Genomic DNA, 19,065 nt, shown 5'->3' with positions numbered 1-19,065 from the left:
TTTCGATTTTGTTTTGACTATGGCAGACCAACACGGCTACCCACCTGTAGTAGGTGCTGGGAATGCATTATTATGGGTTCTTGATAGAAGTGGCCCTGTTGATGGCAGTTCAACAGGTATAGACCAACAGTGTAAATTAAGGGTAGCAACATGGCTTTGGTTTTGGGTAGAATTTTCTCTCTGATGGTGAGAAGTCATTGTATTGCTGCTTTGGTTTTCTCTTCCTTTTAGCAACTGATTTTTAACTCTCTGACCAATTGCTTGGGACCAAGGAAGCTTTTGCACAGTGGCAAACTCTATAAGACAAAAAGCAACAAAGAACTATATGGATTCCTCTTCAGTGACTTCCTACTTCTCACCTACATGGTCAAGCAGTTTGTATCTACAGGGTCAGATAAATTGTTCAACACAAAATCAAATACTCAGTTCAAAATGTACAAAACGGTGAGTAAATTAAAGTATCTTAATTGTGCATTTGGAAAGGGAAGGAGAGGGATGTTTTCTTTTAATGTAAATAATAACCTCTTTACTATTTAATAGACTTCCTTGATCTACTAGGATGCTGAAGTTAACTGTACAATTTCAGTCTCCTATCGGTACTAATTTTGAATGTTTACACTACTGTCAGTAGGGACGGATCTTCTACAATTAGTGAGTAAAGGACTTTCTTTGGATTTTTTAAAAAAAAAACCATCTTAGCATTGGTTAGACAAAATCTTGGCTTTTCTCCTGAAAAATGGAAATTGCCACTGCATCCTACATAGCTCATGCAGGAAAAACCCTTTAGATAGTGCATCTCAGTTTGTATTAATTTCTGTGGGCTGGTTCATTTCTGCAAGTCCATCATGCCAATGAGTGGTAAATGTGACTATTTAAAAGTATGGCAAGGACTTACAGTGGAAAACAGAGTGTTTTCCTGCTAAATACCACTTAATCAACTAATTGGTTGGGGAAATCAGCTGAACGTTTAATCAACTAAAAAGGTGCCCTGGGTTTGTTCTTTTAAAAAAGAGTAACCAGAATTTATAAATACTGCGGATGGCGAGTGTGACGTTCATGCAGAGCCCCCAGTCGTTTCACGGACTATTGTCCTGTACACCACTGCTTTATTCTTTATTCTTCTGCTGCCACCAACCAGGTTTCTTCTGGTGAAATACTGAGTCTCAGTCAGGTTGTAAAGTCAACAACGAAGATTAAAGTTTATTGAAGAACAAACAAGTTTTAAATATGTTCAGAACGGTTTCTCAAATGCGCGCCCTTAACTAGATGTGGCACTATCTCACACTGTCACACTCTTCTCTCTCAGTTCTACTCGTCTCTCACTCTGTCACAACCACTATGTGTCAGGGCTAGTCGATTCCTCTTCACATTACCACACAAACCTCTCTTGGTCTTTTATAATTTTTATTAAGAATTCACAAACAGCATTAATAAATAGTTCTTAACTTCAACTATCACTCCACAGAGTCATTCAGTTCAGATACCTTCTGAGCTCTGCTTTTCCCCTGACCAGCAACTCTCAAAAGGCTTTTCCCGCTCTTTTTCTAACCTCCTCCTCGTGAGGCCTGGCTTGTACCTCCCCTCCCCCGAGTTGGAGTCATCACTTAACCCTTGCCTCTGTGAACATTCTAACTCTCTTTCTAACTCTACTCTGACATCACCCCCTCCCCTAAGCCCCCCTCCCTCCTCCTCGCTCTCCTCGGTTTCTGAAGGGCTGAATCCTATGAACTCATCTTCCTCACTATCTGTCTCTTCGAAAATTTCTTGAAGATACCAGTTATGGGGCTTAGGTTTGTGGGGATATTTACAATGAAACTCTCTCTGCAGTTCCGGAACATTTATTTTTTCTGCTGGTTCCCATGAATTCTCAGATGCATCTAACCCTTTCCATGCAACCAAATACTGTAATTTCCTCCTGCTTATCCTCGAATCTAATATCCTCGAATCTAATATCCTCTTCCTCCACCACTGTGGGGAAAGGAGGTGGTTCCCTTGTCACCTGGTATTTATGAGCTGGTACAAACACTGACAATAAAGATCTATGAAATACAGGGTGTATTCTCATATTTTCAGGTAACTGAAGCTTGAAAGCGACTGGATTTATTTGAGCCATTACTTGGAAAGGCCCTATTCTTCTTGGTTCTAGCTTTTTACATCTCCCTCGTATTGGTAGTCCCTTGGTAGACAGCCATACCCAATTCCCTACTTGGATTTCTTCCCCAACACGCCGGTGTCTGTCTGCAGCTATTTTGTAAGCTTCCTTAGCGTCTTCCAACTCCTCCTTCAATAACTCATGAGTGCATCTCAACTCCTCTACCATTTGTTCTGCTGCTGGTACTGCTAACTGCTCCTCTTGCCCCGGGAATGCCCTTGGATGCAAGCCATAATTTGCCACAAATGGCGCTCTGCCCGTAAACACATGCAGTGCATTATTATACGCAAATTCTGCTAGACTCAGTTTTTCTACCCACCCGCTTTGTTGACCACCCGTACAACACCTCAGATACTGTTGTAGGGTTGCATTCGTTCTTTCTGCTTCCCCATTGGTTTGCGGGTGTCTCGCTGACGTGAGGCTCAGCTCCACATCTAGCAATTGCATTAATCTCCTCCAAAATTGTGATGTAAATTGAGCCCCTCTATCTGAAATAATTTGTGATGGCATACCATGCAACCTAAAAATATTATTTAAAAACATCTTAGCGGTTTCCTGTGCGGTAGGAATTTTGGTGCATGGTATGAAATGCGCCATCTTGGTTAGCATGTCAACCACCACAAAGATCACTGTTTGCCTGTGTGATGCTGGTAGATCCGTTACAAAATCCATAGACACCACCTCCCAAGGCCTTCCCGGTGTGGGCATAGGTTGCAACAACCCGACAGGAGCTGTTCTGGGTGTCTTTGCTCGTTGACATACCTCACAAGCCCTTACATATTGTCTTACATCCTCCCTCAACTTCGGCCACCAGAACTGCCGTGTGATCTGATATAATGTTTTGTCTCTCCCAAAATGTCCTGCAGTCGGGTTATCATGGTGTTGTCTCATTACCTTACCTCTTAATTCACCTTCAGGTACATACAGCGCCCCTCTCCTATACAACAATCCACCTTTTTCCTCAAAACCTTCCTCTTCCCCTCTACCTTGTCTCAGTTCTTCTATCTTCCTTTGTGCAAACACATCTGTTACTGTCAACCGCTGGAATTCCCTGCCATCCATTACTATGGCTGCACACCTCCACTGATCCGATCTCAACATTTCTCGCAACTTGGGAGTTGCTTCCTCTACCATATACTCAGGTTTGCGCGATAGCGCGTCTGCCCTAACATTTTGATGCCCAGGTACATACTCTATCCTAAAATTAAACCCAGCAAAAAACTCCGCCCACCTAATTTGCCTTTGATTTAGTTGTCTAGCAGTTCTCCAATATTCTGAATTCTTGTGATCCGTTTGTACCACCTCCTGATGTGACGCCCCTTCCAAAAAATGCCTCCACACTTTGAAAGCTGCATACACAGCTAAAAGTTCTTTATCAAATATGGTGTAGTTCTGTTCTGATTGATTTAGTTTTCTAGAGTAGAATGCACAGGGTCTCCATTCCCCCTCCTTGTCCTGTTGCAGCAGAATTGCCCCAATAGCCCTATCAGAGGCGTCAGTTTCTACCTTCATAGGTCTACTTGTGTCTAGGTGCATAAGATACTTTTCTGAAGTAAACACTGCCTTTAATTTATCAAAAGCCTCTTGAGCTTCCCCAGACCATCTGAACGGTCCCTTGCCTCTCAGAGAATCTGTAAGCAGCGTTGTGATTTTGGAGTAATTACCTATGAACTTACGATAGTAATTGGCAAATCCCAAAAACCTCTGCATATCTTTCTTAGTTTTTGGTGCCTCCCATTCCACTATAGCCTGAACCTTACTAGGGTCCATATGTACTCCTTCGTGAGAAATGCAATACCGCAGGAACTCTACCTTTCGAGTATGGAATTTACACTTCTCTAACTTCACATATAACCTGTTGGCCCTCAACCTTTCTAGTACCTGTGTGACATGTTTTACGTGTTCTTCGATACTTTCACTATATATTAAAAGATCATCTAAATAAGCGATACAGAACTGATCCTGTATACCTGTTAGGACGTGGTTGATGAAAGTTTGAAATACACCTGAGCCATTTTGCAGGCCAAACGGCATTACCAAGAATTCAAACATACCATACTTAGTACAAAAACTGGTTTTCCACTCATCCCCTTCTCGGATCCTTATCAGATTATATGCTCCTCGTAGATCAATCTTAGTAAAGACCTTGGCTGACCTCACTCTCTCTAAGAGGTCATCTATACCAGTGTTTTTCAACCTTTTTTGGGCAAAGGCACACTTGTTTCATGAAAAAAATCACGAGGCACACCACCATTAGAAAATGTTAAAAAAATTAACTCTGTGCCTATTTTGACTATATATAAAGTAATTCTCTTGAATAGGAATCAAATAAACACAATTTTTCCCACGGCACACCAGGCAACATCTCGCGGCACACTAGTGTGCCACGGAACAGTGGTTGAAAAACACTGATCTATACGTGGCAGGGGGCACGCACGAGGCTTCATTTGGCTGTTAAGGATTCTGAAGTCACATACCAATCTAGGCGCCCTTTCCTCCCCCTTTTTTTGACAAAAAAGACTGGAGCCCCCCCTGGTGCTGTGGACTCTCTAATAAAACCTCTCTGCAATTTTTTTTGCAGGAACTCCCTCAATGCTGCGGATTCTACTTCCGACATGGCATATATCTTACTTGGGGGCAGTTGTGCCCCAGGGATTAGGTCTATCTTGCAATCATAAGGCCTATGTGGTGGAAGCTTATCCGCTTCTTTTTCACAAAAAACATCCTGGTAAGCGACATACTGTGAAGGGACCTCACTTTCATTTCCCATCAACTTCCCTTCCACCTCTGTTCCCATCACTTCCACAGAGGTTTCCCCCCTTTCCCTCAAACAATGTGTCATGCAATAGAACGAACCAAAAACCAAAGACCTTTGATTCCAAGCAATCGCCGGGTTATGACGATTGAGCCAGCTCATGCCCAACACCATTGGGTGTCCAGCTAGTTTAGTCACATGAAAGGCCCTGGTCTCTGAGTGATGGGCCATGTCCATCCTCATTGGTGGAGTCTCATAAACCACTTCTCCTGACAGTAGTGGTCTGCCATCGATTGTCTTCACTCGCAGTGGAAAATTTAAAGGTAACAAGGCAATTCTGTGTTCCTGTACCAATTTCTGATCTATGAAGTCAGCTGATGCTCCTGAGTCCAACAGCGCCTCTACTTCGACCCAGTGTCCATTCGGTAGCTGTAGTTGTACCTTCACCGTTAGTCCTGGGACAGGTGGTTCTGCGTGAGAGCCTTCTATTGCTCCTCCACCCGGCTGCAGGCTCCCATTTCCAGCCGGGGATATTAGTTTCCCTGATGCAATTCCTTTGGGCAAGTCTCTCCTTCCATGTCTGCTCCAGACAGAGACTCCCATCCTTTACGATTGTGACATTGTCGGGCCAGATGCCCTGGCTTTCCACAGACAAAGCAACGTCTTGGGTCTCTCCCCCTCCCTTTGTTTCCTCTTCCCATGGAAGCTGCAGTCATTGGGAGGGGTCGGGCAGCTCCTAACTCCATGGGTTCTGGCCTCTCTCGTCCCAGCAGGTTGCCAGCTCTGCTCTGTGTACTTTCTGTAATATTGCTTTCCAGCCACCTCTGTCTCCACTGTTCCTTCTTTTCACTAGCCCTCCGTTCAACACGTAGACTTAATTGCAGGCATGTTCGGACCAGGGAGTCCAAGGAATCAGGTTCCGGCATTTGGGCCAGCTGGTCCAAAATCTCATTATTCAGTCCTTCCCTAAAAAGGGCTGCAACCATTGGGGAATTCAGGTCCCATTTTAATTTCTGCACCAGCAAACTGAAGTTAGACCAGTAAACCCCCACACTGTCCTTTCCTTGTTTCATCCTTAACAGCTGTCTAGCTGTGGCTGTTTCATGTGCAGGGTCTAAGAAAATTGTGTCTAGGTACCTCAGGAAGGTTTGTAGATTTCCCAGGGCCGCATCCCTTCGAGCTATCAGGGGAAAAACACAGTCCTTGGCCCTCCCTTCTAGGAAACTGATTACATAGGCAACCTTCTCTTGCTCCGATTGAAATTCTGTATCCTTTATCTCTATGAGGTAAGAAATTTCTGTCTTGAAAGCCATGTATTCTGAGCTTTCTCCCTTGAAACTACGTGGATGTACAGTAAATGTTTTACTCACTTTATTTCCACACGTCGCTTGCAGCATGGTTCTGTGTTCTCCCAAGGCTGCTGACAGTATGTCAACTTGGATTTTTAACTATAAATTCTGTTGCCATAAGTCCTGTAAGGTTAGCTGGATTGTTGGGGTTTCTCTTTGTCCACCTTGTGCTGCAGCTCCATCCATTTTGTTTCTCCTTCTTTACTTATCGTGAAGAGGCACAGAGCAGAAGGTATTCTGTCAGGGCTGGTCAATTCCTCTTCACATTACCACACAAACGTCTCTTGGTCTTTATAATTTTTATTAAGAATTCACAAACAGTATTTATAAATAGTTCTTAACTTCAACTATCACTCCACAGAGTCATTCAGTTCAGATACCTTCTGAGCTCTGCTTCTCCCCTGACCAGCAACTCTCCAAAGGCTTTTCCCGCTCTTTTTCTAACCTCCTCCTCGTGAGGCCTGGCTTGTACCTCCCCCCCCCCCGAGTTGGAGTCATCACTTCACCCTTGCCTCTGTGAACATTCTCACTCTCTTTCTAACTCTACTCTGACACTATGTTCGACTTTTTCTGCCTGTCTGACCCTCTCTCCTCTATCTCCCCATGGTAAACCCCTGGGCTGTCCCTCCAAACCAGGTAGGCTCTGCCTCTGAGCTTTCCATCCTGCCTGTACAAACATAATCACAAGGAATGGGCAAACGCCACAGCGAGCAAGCGCCATAATCTGTCCGTTAAAGAAGCATCTCTTTTATATGAGGGTTTCCCTCTTCTATGATGATGCCTATGATGAAACATGCATACATCCTCTGGAAGCAAAATGTGGTTCTTGTGTCAAAATATTTTACCACTATGTGAATGCGTACAAATTTAATCAACAAAAGAATCAATCTTATGAACTGTAGTTCACTAATTGATCAGGTTGTAGCCCTATGGGAGTTTCTCGGGGAAGTTCCATAGACATGAGAGGTTTGCAAGTCTTCTCTTCCTAGCAGCAGAAAGTTTATTTTCTGTTGCAGAAATGTGTTACATCAGAATTTGCACCAAATAATTGTTTTAGTAGTTCAGTATCCAGTGCTGGTCTCAAAGTAAGGAGATGAAGATTGGACAAAATTATAATGGAGAAAGCTTTTGCTGTCACCCAGGACTACACCTTTCTGTGTTGTGTCCATCTGCTCATTTTCCTTGTTAGGCAGGGGATTTCCTTTTCCCTGAACAATTCTGAGGGCGAAGGCAGATGACTTACTGATAGATGATCAATATTTGCATCTTATCATTTGATAAACTGTCTGTATTACCCTGTCAACCAAGGGATATATGTTATCTCCTCCTCCTCCTGATTGTTCTGATTGGGTGTGGTAACAAAATCCATACTGCCCCGCAAGACGAAAAAGTCAATGGGGCTGCTTCGCAAGACGAAAATTTTTCGTCTTTTTTTTTCTTTTCGTTTAGCGGAGCGCGGCTGTCATTGCCGCTTTGCTAGACGAAAAAACCGCTAGACGAAAAAATTCGTAGAACGAATTATTTTCGTCTAGCGGGGCACCACTGTATTTGCCCTCTGTGTATGCCCAGCCCCATGGGAAATAAGTTCCCTTAAAGATCTAGGGCCTCTTCCCCAGTGTAGCAGGGGGTTCTCTCTCATAGTGGTCGCTTCGGACACAGTAAAGTTAATTATAATTTCCTTTCAGCTTGTCCAAGTGTTTTTTTGAAGCTACCTTTGTGTTTCTTTCAGCCTGTTTTTCTTAATGAAGTCCTAGTGAAACTGCCGACTGACCCTTCCAGTGAAGAGCCAGTTTTCCACATCTCCCACATTGATAGAGTATACACACTAAAAACAGACAACATCAATGAAAGGTGAGCTCAGAGCATGTTCATCTCACTTTGTTTTTGTGGTTCTTACTTTTGTAAACTAAAATAAAATAATGTTCACTTCCGCAGAACTGCCTGGGTCCAGAAAATTAAAGGAGCATCAGAACATTATATTGAAACGGAAAAGAAGAAACATGAAAAGGCTTACCAAGGTGCTGAACATTGGTTGATGGGAACTTGAAGGAACAGGCTGTGCCACAGACACCACTGGAATCTGGTGGGAATGGAAGCCTGCCTCATGGGCTTCTTGGGGACATCTCCTGGCCTGAATCTAAATGCCACATATTCCTATTCCCACATCACATTTTCAGGCTTCTTGACACGTGGGCACATTCCTAAAATAAGCCTCTGGCTTTACAAGTGGCATGAAGGGGTTTTGAGTTGCAAAACAGTAGTGCTGTGGAAAGGAGTCTGTTTACACAATGAAGGAATGTTGGTGAAACTGAACAGGGAAAGTTTGTATTTCGTAGGTCTACGCTTCTACCCTGCCCAGGCAAATTTATACAAATTGCCGATGGATCCTTCTTCTTCCAGGATAGTTTCTAAACTTAATGAGATTTCAAAGCATGTGTGCATAATGCAGACAGATACCATAAATTGGCTGCTGTAATCCAACTTCTGCGCAAACATGCCTGTTTAGGTGCCTTGTGTTATGTTCCAGATGTTGCTCAGCCAGCTTTCTTTTTCCGTCAAAGCGATTTACTGGTTGTAAATTTGTTTTGTTTTTCAGCTCGGTCACAGAAGAGTTCAGGAATAGGACGTTTGATGGTGCATGTGATTGAAGCAACTGAATTAAAAGCATGCAAACCTAACGGTAATAATTTAGGAGTGGATGTTTGTCTTTAGTGATATAATTTCAAGTTCAGCAAGCTAATGTGTAGAGAGTCTAGTGTTACAAATAAGTAGTTGCCAAGCAATTTTCTGGAACTGAAATGCCTATGTATTTATATAGAGAAATAATGGGGGGGAAATAGAATTGCAAACAACCTGAGCCTAGAATCAGAGCAGGGACTGGTTGTAATGGTTGCAATTGGAGCAACGGCACCAGGGCTCACGCCAACAGGGTGCCCACACTTGGAACTTTCAGTTTTGTTTTGCTTTTTTGTCTCTAGCCCTTCTCGAAAGTAAATTATGAAGCTTAATTTGCAGGCAACATTCCAAGCAATTTATGTGCAAGGAATCAGACTGACATTTCAGGCTTTTCTTTTTAAAAAAAATCAAGTAAGCCAGAACTATGCAATAAAAATAATATAGGTACAAATACAAAAACAGAAGCAGCCAAGTATCTCTGGAAGAAACTTAAATCAGATAAGGAGAGTACTTGAGGCCATTCTTTTCAAAGCCTGCATTTCACAAGTATGAGGCATAGTGCTTGTGGACAAATAACCATTTCACAAAAGGAATATTGATTTATTTTTTTTGGGTTCTTCTATACACCTTCTATATGATATGGTATCCATTTATTGACTTTGTTACGGCAACCGAACATGGTTTCCACCCACCCAATTCATGGGACCTTTGACTGAATTGCCTTTTGGGGGCTGTCTAAAACTACAACCATCAGCCACTATTTTTCTTTCTTTTCTGTACAACTACAAAGCTCTGCTTTCCTGGTGTGGATAAGTTTTGTTACTTGAAATTAAAAATCTTTTTTTTTTTTTTTTTTTACAAAAAATAACCAAAATTTTATGCCTATGATACAAGCACTAAATCCCATATTGCAGCCATTTAACGCCTCCTCCTATATCTTCATGACAGCTGCATGAAGTAGGTTAGGCTGAGAGTTGATGCCTGGCCCAAGGCAGGAAGTGAACAAAAACAATGTGAGTTTTAAATGTGAACATGAGAATGTTCAGAGTATTTTCTTTTTGCTGTCAAGTTTGGTAAAATGTTGTTGTGTTTTGCCTTGAGAGTTGTAAAATTGCACATGCTCTGAGTATTTTATTTTTTGTAGTCAGACAAAGTTTATGCCATAATAAATTTGATAGTCTTTTAAGACCCTACAGGATTTAGTTTGTGGCACCTTATTTCAGGAATGCTTCTGTCTTGAGAACTGCACCAGGGCTCCCAGCCGCTTTAATCTGACCTTGAATCAGAGCCATATAAACACAAAGTTTGTTTGTTTTTTACCCTCTTGTGAAAATAATGTCCTTAACTCTGCTCTGATTTGCCTACATTATTCTTTTTAAAGGTTAATGTGTACACTTCTGTTTTATGTTAAGGGAAGAGCAACCCCTACTGTGAAATCAGCCTGGGGTCCCAAAGCTACACAACAAGAGCACTGCCAGACACTTTGAACCCAAAATGGAACTTCAACTGCCAATTCTTCATCAAGGATCTATATCAAGATGTTCTGTGTCTCACCATGTTTGACAGGGATCAGTTCTCACCCGATGGTAGGTGCTGCATTTTGTCTGTCCCTTGTTGGCATGCCATGGGCTGGCGCTTAAGCACAAACCTATCAGTCCTGACTACCCAGTGGCCCCATTTAGGCTGTTTGTTGTGTACTCTACACCCCAACAGAGCTATTTGGGAAAGAAGAGAGGTGCTCACTGCCAAGCGCATCTGTACCATTCGTTTGTTGCTCCGGTGCAATACACCCCATTTTCAACAAACGGATCTTTATTCCCGAACTCTGACCATGTTTGTTGGAGGTTCTTTGCCCACTGATGACAAATTACCTGCCCCACTGCTTTTTGCTCCTCCTCCTTCCAGTTCCTTTTTTGGGGTTCCATTTTTGTTGCATTTTGTCTGTTAGTTAGGGAACTAAAGATGAACAAATAAACTGTAACTCTCATTGAATTTAATCTCAAATTAGTGTGCATTGGATTGCAGCCTTTATTAATTAACAGAGATTTGAGTATGTTTTGTGTGTTGTTGTTAAACAGATTTTTTGGGTCGCACTGAAGTTCCAGTAGCCAAAATCAGAACGGAGCAAGAAAACAAGGGACCTACAACTAAACATTTACTGCTGCATGAGGTACCAACGGGGGAAGTTTGGGTACGCTTTGATTTGCAGTTATTTGACCAGAAAACACTCCTCTGAAAAGAAGTGTTTTTTGTAATATTAGGAACTACAAACTGCTGAACTGCTGCCATTTGAATGGAGTGTTTTGCAAATAATCCTTCCTTCCAGGCAGGTACCTGAGAGCAATGCTTGCTGCAAAATCACTTCACCTGGTCACTTGTACATTATTTATCTGTGGGGGGTGCTTATGTTTGTGACAATCTATGCAATGTAAAATGTACTGTATATAGAGATCCTGTAGCAGTGCCTTTCTTTAGAATACGGAAATTTTTGAATGCTGATGCCAATGTATCTTTTCAGTGTAATTTTCAGATCTCTTTAAAGTATTAATTAGGAATGTGGCATTAAAATGTTTAAAGTGTCACCCCTTGGATTAATATGTGTGTGTATGTGTGTGTGTGTGTGCGTGCGCACATGTCACTCACATACATGCTGAGGGAATGATTTTGTTCAAGGCTAGAATAATTGAATCTCACCCCTGAAAAATGTAATCTGCTTGAACCTCATCTCAGGATATTAATTATAGGAAATATATGCTGAAGTCTTAGCACTTTGTGATCCTTTAAATACTGTATATCATTAATAGGAAGTTTATTTACTGATTAGGAAATTTCAACAATTTCTTCAGTTCTGTTAAGCATTTTATAACCAGATTTTGGTTATAAGAAGGAAAAACTAGAAAATATTCATTTAAAATACTGGTTGATAATCATGAATATGTTTCATGTGATTTGTTTAATATATTTATGTAAATAAATACTTGGGTTTCCTGGAAGATGCCCGTAAAATGTGCACCTTTAAGCTTCGCCAATGGGTCCAAGGCAGTGAAGATTACGTCACCCTTGGATCGGCATAAGGAATAAAATGAGCTTATTAAAATGATTTGTCTAGATTCATATGGAGGCATACTGATTTTCAAAAGTATATTTTATTGTACCTCTGAATGTGAAAAAACACAGGAACTAAATTCAAGAAAATATAAACAAAATGTAAATCATATTTGTTACGGGTACTGCTCATAGGATATAATGGAATTAAATAGTCAGCAAGACAGATCTTCCTCTTGGACGCGAAGAGGCAAAAGTGCCCACCGGATTGTTCTCCTGTGCAAAAGACCTGCAGCACAGCTGCACCTTGCAGAAGAAGTACAAAAGGGCTGGCAGCAGTAGTTGCCGGTTTCAGGCATTTGACAAATAGGCAGGCGCTCCTGTGCATTTTTAACTCGACTCTCTGCTATTTAAGTACTGCTTTCAATGCAAAGTTAGTGGAGTTGTATCCTTTAGGTGCTCTACTGCTTAACAAGTTTTAACAGAATTGCAAACTTGACCTGAATAAAAGTTTTCTGTGTTTAATTATTTCTATTTTTATCTTATCTTATTTTAATGTGACTTTCCTAGAGCATATATTCAATTCAAAGTCATTCCAAAAACTGGCTTGTCACAACTTTTCCTGGTCAGGAATAAAAACAAAACAGCTATTTCACATTTACTTGAGCAAGTATCTACATCTAACTCAATACATACTTGAAATATAACAAAATCACCACACTTCCACAATGAGTAAACAAATGAATTGGTACAAATTTTAAAGCAACAAAGGCCTTCAATATTACTATTTTAACAATACCACTATTAATCATTTCAACTAGTTTGCCTAAATTGTGTGTGTGTGTTGCAAGGCATCTGCAAAAATTTCTCAACAATTGACACACTTCAGGTTAGTATCTTGAAGAGAGCCAAGTTCCTTAGTGGACACTCTACAGTGTTCATCCAAACTGACCTTCATTCATTAGTTTCATACACCGGGGGCGTGAAGGGGCTGTCCAGCTATCAGATGTTTGCCCCTGGCAGATGATACAAGTTCCGGCTGGACTGTCTCAATCTAATTATGAGCTGTTGCTACCGCTCCTTTATATATCTATTTTGTACAGCGGCCATGGTCATGCCAACTGGATCTCAGACTCTGCTACCTGAGCAAATGGTATCTTTCACATTACTGCAAGGGACTAACAACTGTCTAAGAGTACTGCATCCTTAATAACCTGACTGACTGTCTCTTACAAGATCGGTAACCTTTTAGGACCTGGTTTTGGGTCACACAAGGTCAACATTACCAACTGTTAGATACCAGTGCATAATATTTGGTCTAATTCCCCCCTCTGCTTTTCAACTGAACCAACTGCAGCAAGGTAAGAGGATGATCTACACCAAAAGCATCTTCTTCTACGCAAGCCCCACTCATTTTGGAAGGTAGATTGTATGAAAGATGAACCCATAGTCTTGTCTTCAATTAAATAGTGCATTTAGTTGTGTACATATAAGAGTGTAATATATCCCTCGCTATGTTTCAAACCCACTTCTGTGCAGGAGGATTCCCTACTGTCAATAGGTTTGTGCTTTATGTTATTGTGCTGTGGCCAGAATCAGTAACTGCTATAATGCTCAGGTTTGTGCACATCTGTAGAGGACTTAATCCATGTGTTCCTGGAACATTATGCCAGACAGAAACAGTTTTATTTGCTCTAGGATGTTTCATATGTACGGCACTGCTATACTCAACAAGTAAAAAAGTGCTGTACACAGGGTAGGACTCCTAACTTGGGGGAATAAATATATCACTGCTGTTGCTTGCCATGCATCTCCCTGAGCTATCTCTGTCTAATGCAATAGCTGAGGCTCTATCCTGGTAACTGTGGCTCAGAATCCACACTGCTTTTGGTTTGCATCTTAGATAAGGAATCCATTTCAAAGGCATATCATTGGGAAGCAGATTTTATTGCCGGTTTCCAAACTGATGAGCCAGTTAGTATCTGATTTGTCAAAAGACTGGGCATGCGGGTGAAATCTGGTTTCCTGGCAGAGCCATCTCTCGTTCAGCAGAAGCCAGGACGGGTCCCCCTACCTCTTGAATTCCACAGAAGTCAGGTTTCTAGATGTGCACATTTTTCTCCTTTTAACAGAATGAAATTAGACCATTATCAGGCACTAATGCTTACTGCTGCTGCAACAGTTGTACACTGCTGTGTTGAGACTGTGTGACACTCAAAATAAAATGTAAAATGGCAAACGGACCAGTACTCTAACATTCCCTTTCCACTTCATTGACATTGAGAACAAAACCTTGTTAATGTGTAGATACACCGGTGAACAACACATAGCTATTCTATTAGGGGTGGAGTGGTTGGAAAATCATCTTCAGTGGGCCATCTCCTTCCCTCGTCTTAGAAGGCAGATGGCTATAATGCTGGCAGGAGGAGTGGGGTTAGGCCAAGACCAGTCCGTGCTTCAGACTGGGGAGCAGGTTCCTCTCAGGGCTCCTGGCTAGGATATTGTTCTTCTTTCGTGTTCTCGCTTGCTCTTTACCTTCCCTAGCTCTCATATGTGCCTTCCTACAAAAAAGAAGAAGGAGAATAGGAACCACTCACCTTGCTGAGGGTCTACTCTTGTCACATCCCTCCCCTGTTTCCGAAGGATGAGATTCCAAGTGATGTCTACCTGCTATGGAAATATGCCTAGGCCAGTTGGGAGTCCAACTCCCAATAGCTCTAGCCAGCATGGCCAATGCTCAGGATGAAGAAAGTTGTGATCCAGCAACAGCTGGGGAACCACAGATTCCCCATCCCTGCCCTGCATACTTCTGTTGTCCCTACAAAAAACAAGGGAACCTGGCACTATGTGCTTCATAGTCAAAGGTGCTCTGCTCTAGTTGGGGTGACTGAATCTGTGTGGAAGAAAGCACTTTTCCAGAAAGAGAGCGGCCAGGTTGGAAAACATCACTTGACAAGGACATTTACCTACTAGATGGATGTAATGGGTACAAAACTAGTGGGGTGAGAGGGGAAATTACCTTGCCACTTTAAAAAGTATCTCACTCCAAATTATGAAAAAGGGAGAGAAAAAGGATCACACTAGGCCCCCAATTCCACTCAGTGCTCTCCTGAGATGACCTCTAGGATGATCTACCAGAGCCAGTGCACCAAACAAGACTTAATTCCCCCCAAGCAAAGCAGAGAGTTTTAAGTTATCTACCTTGCTTACTGGTTTCTGAAAGTCTCTCATGAGATTTCACAAGGCTGAAGAGAACTTATGAGAGCCTCCCAGCGCCTAGGAAACAAGGCAGAGAAGTTTGTTTCCACTTCCGGTGCTTTCCGCCATGGTGAAAAATGGCTCCCACACTAGCGGAGATTGCTTGTGTGGGATAATTAATTAATTAAGGATAATTTGAGAGTAATTATCCTTACAAGTCCCCCGCCCCTGAGTCAGGGGGGTGAGCTTTCACTCACAGATTGTCTAATACCTGCCTCTCGTTCCGATGGAATGCGGGAGGCAGGGGGCACTGAGTGCATAGCACTGTGCATATCGGAAACTCTCCAACGCAGCCACCGTGAGTGGAGGTTCTTCTGTTTCTTAGGATTTGTATTCGGATCTAAGTAACAGGCGTGTTCTGGACTAAGGGGACAAGATAACCTGCTAAATGAATCAGCCATTGAGTGCCAAGGATCTGGAGAGGATTTTCATCGTAACCTGATTGGTATGTAGGGGGAGGGGAGCCTTTACACTTTCTTTACATACATTATATTTGCTGTTTTATGATTCGGCAAGCCTCCCCCGAAGTATTCATTGTTAATGGATTGGAAAAATGCAAGAGGGAATTAACGAGATCTTCATAATTTTTGCGGATTAATTGCAAGAATTGAACTGTGTGAAAACATTGTAATGATTTGTTGCATTGACCTACGGAATGGTAAAGAGGGCTTTGGTTCTGGCTTTGGTGAGATACCAGCTTATTAACGGATAGGAGAGGGATCAAAGAAGATAATTCTGGATATCTGCCCGGGGCTATGGTGAGACACCAGACTTCTCTTTGTCTTGAAGGATAAGCAAAATGGTGTGTGACACAGTGAGAATTGCAGTCCTTGAGTGCAGAAGCAAAAGTGAAGGGAAATGCTGAGGATGATGGATTACAACATGAAGAGTAAAGACGAACGTAAAACAAACATTTCACACAGAAATTTACAGGATAAAAACTCCCCTTGCAAAATTAATGGATATGGAACACTTAAATATGAATGAAAGTCATCAGATCAGTGTCTGTTAAAATAAAGGATCAAGATCGGAACTGTTATATTTGAACTAACTAAGAGTATTGGAGTAGGATGAAATAAGAACATCATTCCCCAAAATCCAGAAAACAGGAAGTCATTTAAAACTGTTTAATTTGGTATTGGATAATTAGCTTTTTAACTGTATTATAATTTGGTATTGCATTAATGTGGCTTTTATTGGATTATTATAAATGAAAATTAATTTTTTAAAATATTTTTTTTAAAAAAAATCCATACCAGGAAAACCCTGTGCAAAAGGAGCTTTTAAACAGGCAAAACACCTGCCTACTCTCAGAAAGTAGAATAAAGAGAAAATCAAAAGGTAGTCAACTTCCTCAAAGAGCCACATCTACAAATAAACAGATAATGAGTGAGTACTGGTCAAACCAGGAAATGCCAGCCAATTCCTGGTTACTGATGGTTTCAGGGGAGGAAATAGTACAGGTGAATGCAATTATGCTTTGTGATTATGACAGCATTTAGAAGATGGAGAGTTCAGATGATGAAACCCCTTAGGTGTAACCAACAGCCCCTTCTTCAACGGAAAAGAAAGTATGCACACATTTAAGCTTTTATATTAAAACCACTGGCTATGTTATTCACATGTTCCATGGTAAGTGCATAAAACAGCCCTATTCCCCCTCTTGTGTGAAATATGGAATAAAGATGATTTGTTTAAAAAGCAGTGACAAACTTTACCGGCTCTTTTGACGACTCTCACTTTCTATGTACCCAGCTGGAATTTTTAACCACTCTATTGGATTCATAAGTTGCCGACTCAACGGAAGGAGTGGCAGTTCTGCCTTATGGAGCTCATTCATCTCTTTGGAGGAAAATACTTTTCCTGTAGGAAGTCAAAAGCATGAAGGTTTCAGAGATAAAGGAAAGGCAAAACGAAGGTCAAATTCACCCCTCCCAGATATATAGCACCACCAACTTTACCACTTCATAAACTTTGGGGAAAGACCAAACGACCCTAAGTGATTATATCTGCCTCCTTCAGTTCCTCCATCCTGTATCTCGAGTCAAAGTGGCCATAGCCAGAGGATGGAAAACAGATCTTGACTTTTATATCCACCCTTGGTATAGTTGCCTAGCCCCTGTGGAAAGGCCAACCCATGATGTGTGGTGGGCTGAGGGCCAAGCCAAGCCAGGTATGTTCGATGCACTCTTCTTTATCAATACTTCCTCCAAGGGTCTGAAGCCATCCAGTGCTCATGCTGGGTTCTGCAGAGGATATAGCCGATAATTCTGTTTTTAAGTGCTTCTCTGTCCTTATTACTTATGGGATTTAACAATGTAAAATTATTTGTGAGAGACTAGGGTGTGGCGGTTTATTTGTGTTGCCCTTGGCAGGGGGTTGGACTGGATGGCCCTTGTGGTCTCTTCCAACTCTATGATTCTATGATTCTATTATTTTATACAAAATCAGCAGAACATATCTGAGGTGGGGGGGGGGGACTAGTCTGACTAACCTGACATGTTGGTGCAGAGAGGGAAAGAAGAAGAGAGCAGGGCAAGGGCCCTTCCTTCCCAAGCTATTGGGCATTAAGCCTCGAAACAGAATGCATCACAGAAGCCCATAGCCAAGCACTGCAGCATAGAAATACCTGTGTCACACTGCTGAATAATGCCAGCCTCAAGGTATCTTTCTCGTATCTCCTTTAACAAGGGATCGTATAAAGGTGGAACTGAAACCTATTAAAAATACAGGCAAGTTCTTACTTCCTTTCCCTTTTTAAAATTATGAAGTCTTAACATTCACAGCACATGAACAACCAAACATAAATGTTACACAGTGCACAGTATTTTTCCAGCTTGTTTTATTATTCTTATTCTTATTATTAGCAGTAGTAGTAGTAGTAGTAATAGTAGTACTTTGCCCATCTTACTGGGTTGCCCCAGCCACTCCGGGTGGCTTCTAACATATATAAAAACAGTGTGCATTAAAAAGCTTCCCTATACAGGACTGTCTACTCATCTCATTGACATCTGCTGGGTGTCCCACAGGGAGGGCGCCACCACTGAGAAGGCCTTCTGCCTGATTCCCTGTAGCTTCACTTCTCACAGTGAGGGAACTGCAAGAAGGCCCTCGGAGCTGGACCTCAGTGTCCGGGCAGAACAATGGGGGTGGAGATGCTCCATCAACTATACTGGGCCGAGGCCATTTAAGTCTTTAAAGCTCAACACCAACACTTTGAATTGTGCTCAGAAACGTATTGGAAGCCAATGTGGGTCTTTCAGGACCATATAGTATAGACAGTATATTAGTACATAGCTCCAAGCCATATGTATAGAACAGCAGACTCATATCCAAACACATCTAAGTATTCATAACTGATGGCATACTTGGGAGTGGGCATTCTGAGGATCTGGGGGTCCACATAAAATTCCCATCAAAACATCCATTTCAGAAGAGAAGTTTTGGTTTATGGCATATATAAGGTAAAGGTAAAGGGACCCGTCCATAAGGTCCAGTCGCGGACGACTCGGGTTGTGGTGCTCATCTCGCTTTACTGGCCAAGGGAGCTGGCGTTCAGCTTCCGGGTCATGTGGCCAGCATGACTAAGCCGCTTCTGGCGAACCAGAGCAGCGCACAGAAATCTATTTATCTACTTGCACTTTGATGTGCTTTTGAACAACGGGAGCTCACCCCGTCGCGGGGATTTGAACCGCCGACCTTCTGATCGGCAAGCCCTAGGCTCTGTGGTTTAACCCACAGTGCCACCCACGTCCCTATGGCATATATAGTTTGGTGCTTAAGAGAAAAAGTTCAGATTTTGGAGTTTCTTGTGAAAGCGCTTGGCAGGG

At 42.1% G+C, this 19,065-nt stretch overlaps 2 protein-coding genes across 6 annotated transcripts in view; one reads left to right on the top strand and one right to left on the bottom strand.

Annotated features, from left to right (window-relative positions):
- ITSN2 (intersectin 2) overlaps positions 1–11,512 on the top strand; it is a 78,940-nt gene extending 67,428 nt beyond the window's left edge. For 2 of the 3 annotated variants that reach the window (XM_033145559.1, XM_033145558.1), the window contains 6 exons: positions 232–444; positions 7,986–8,107; positions 8,192–8,274; positions 8,853–8,936; positions 10,345–10,518; positions 11,011–11,512. In XM_033145559.1, coding sequence (XP_033001450.1) covers positions 232–444; positions 7,986–8,107; positions 8,192–8,274; positions 8,853–8,936; positions 10,345–10,518; positions 11,011–11,168 — 834 coding nt within the window. In that variant the 3' untranslated portion in view covers positions 11,169–11,512. Of the gene's footprint in view, positions 1–231; positions 445–7,985; positions 8,108–8,191; positions 8,275–8,852; positions 8,937–10,344; positions 10,519–11,010 lie in introns of those variants that run through there. The other variant, XM_033145560.1, reaches the window with a different exon arrangement.
- Positions 11,513–13,905: 2,393 nt separating this feature from the next.
- Positions 13,906–19,065, bottom strand: part of LOC117044778 (protein FAM228B-like) — a 30,918-nt gene continuing 25,758 nt past the window's right edge. For 2 of the 3 annotated variants that reach the window (XM_033145562.1, XM_033145565.1), the window contains 3 exons: positions 17,865–17,952; positions 16,954–17,098; positions 13,906–14,538 (listed from right to left, as the gene is read on the bottom strand). In XM_033145562.1, coding sequence (XP_033001453.1) covers positions 14,412–14,538; positions 16,954–17,098; positions 17,865–17,952 — 360 coding nt within the window. In that variant the 3' untranslated portion in view covers positions 13,906–14,411. The remainder of the gene's footprint in view (positions 14,539–16,953; positions 17,099–17,864; positions 17,953–19,065) is intronic. The other variant, XM_033145564.1, reaches the window with a different exon arrangement.

This window comes from Lacerta agilis, chromosome 3 (assembly GCF_009819535.1).
Source record: "Lacerta agilis isolate rLacAgi1 chromosome 3, rLacAgi1.pri, whole genome shotgun sequence".
Taxonomy (NCBI): Eukaryota; Metazoa; Chordata; class Lepidosauria; order Squamata; family Lacertidae; genus Lacerta; species Lacerta agilis.
The sequence above is the reverse complement of the archived record's forward strand: the minus strand, read 5'-3'. Positions and strand labels throughout refer to the sequence as shown.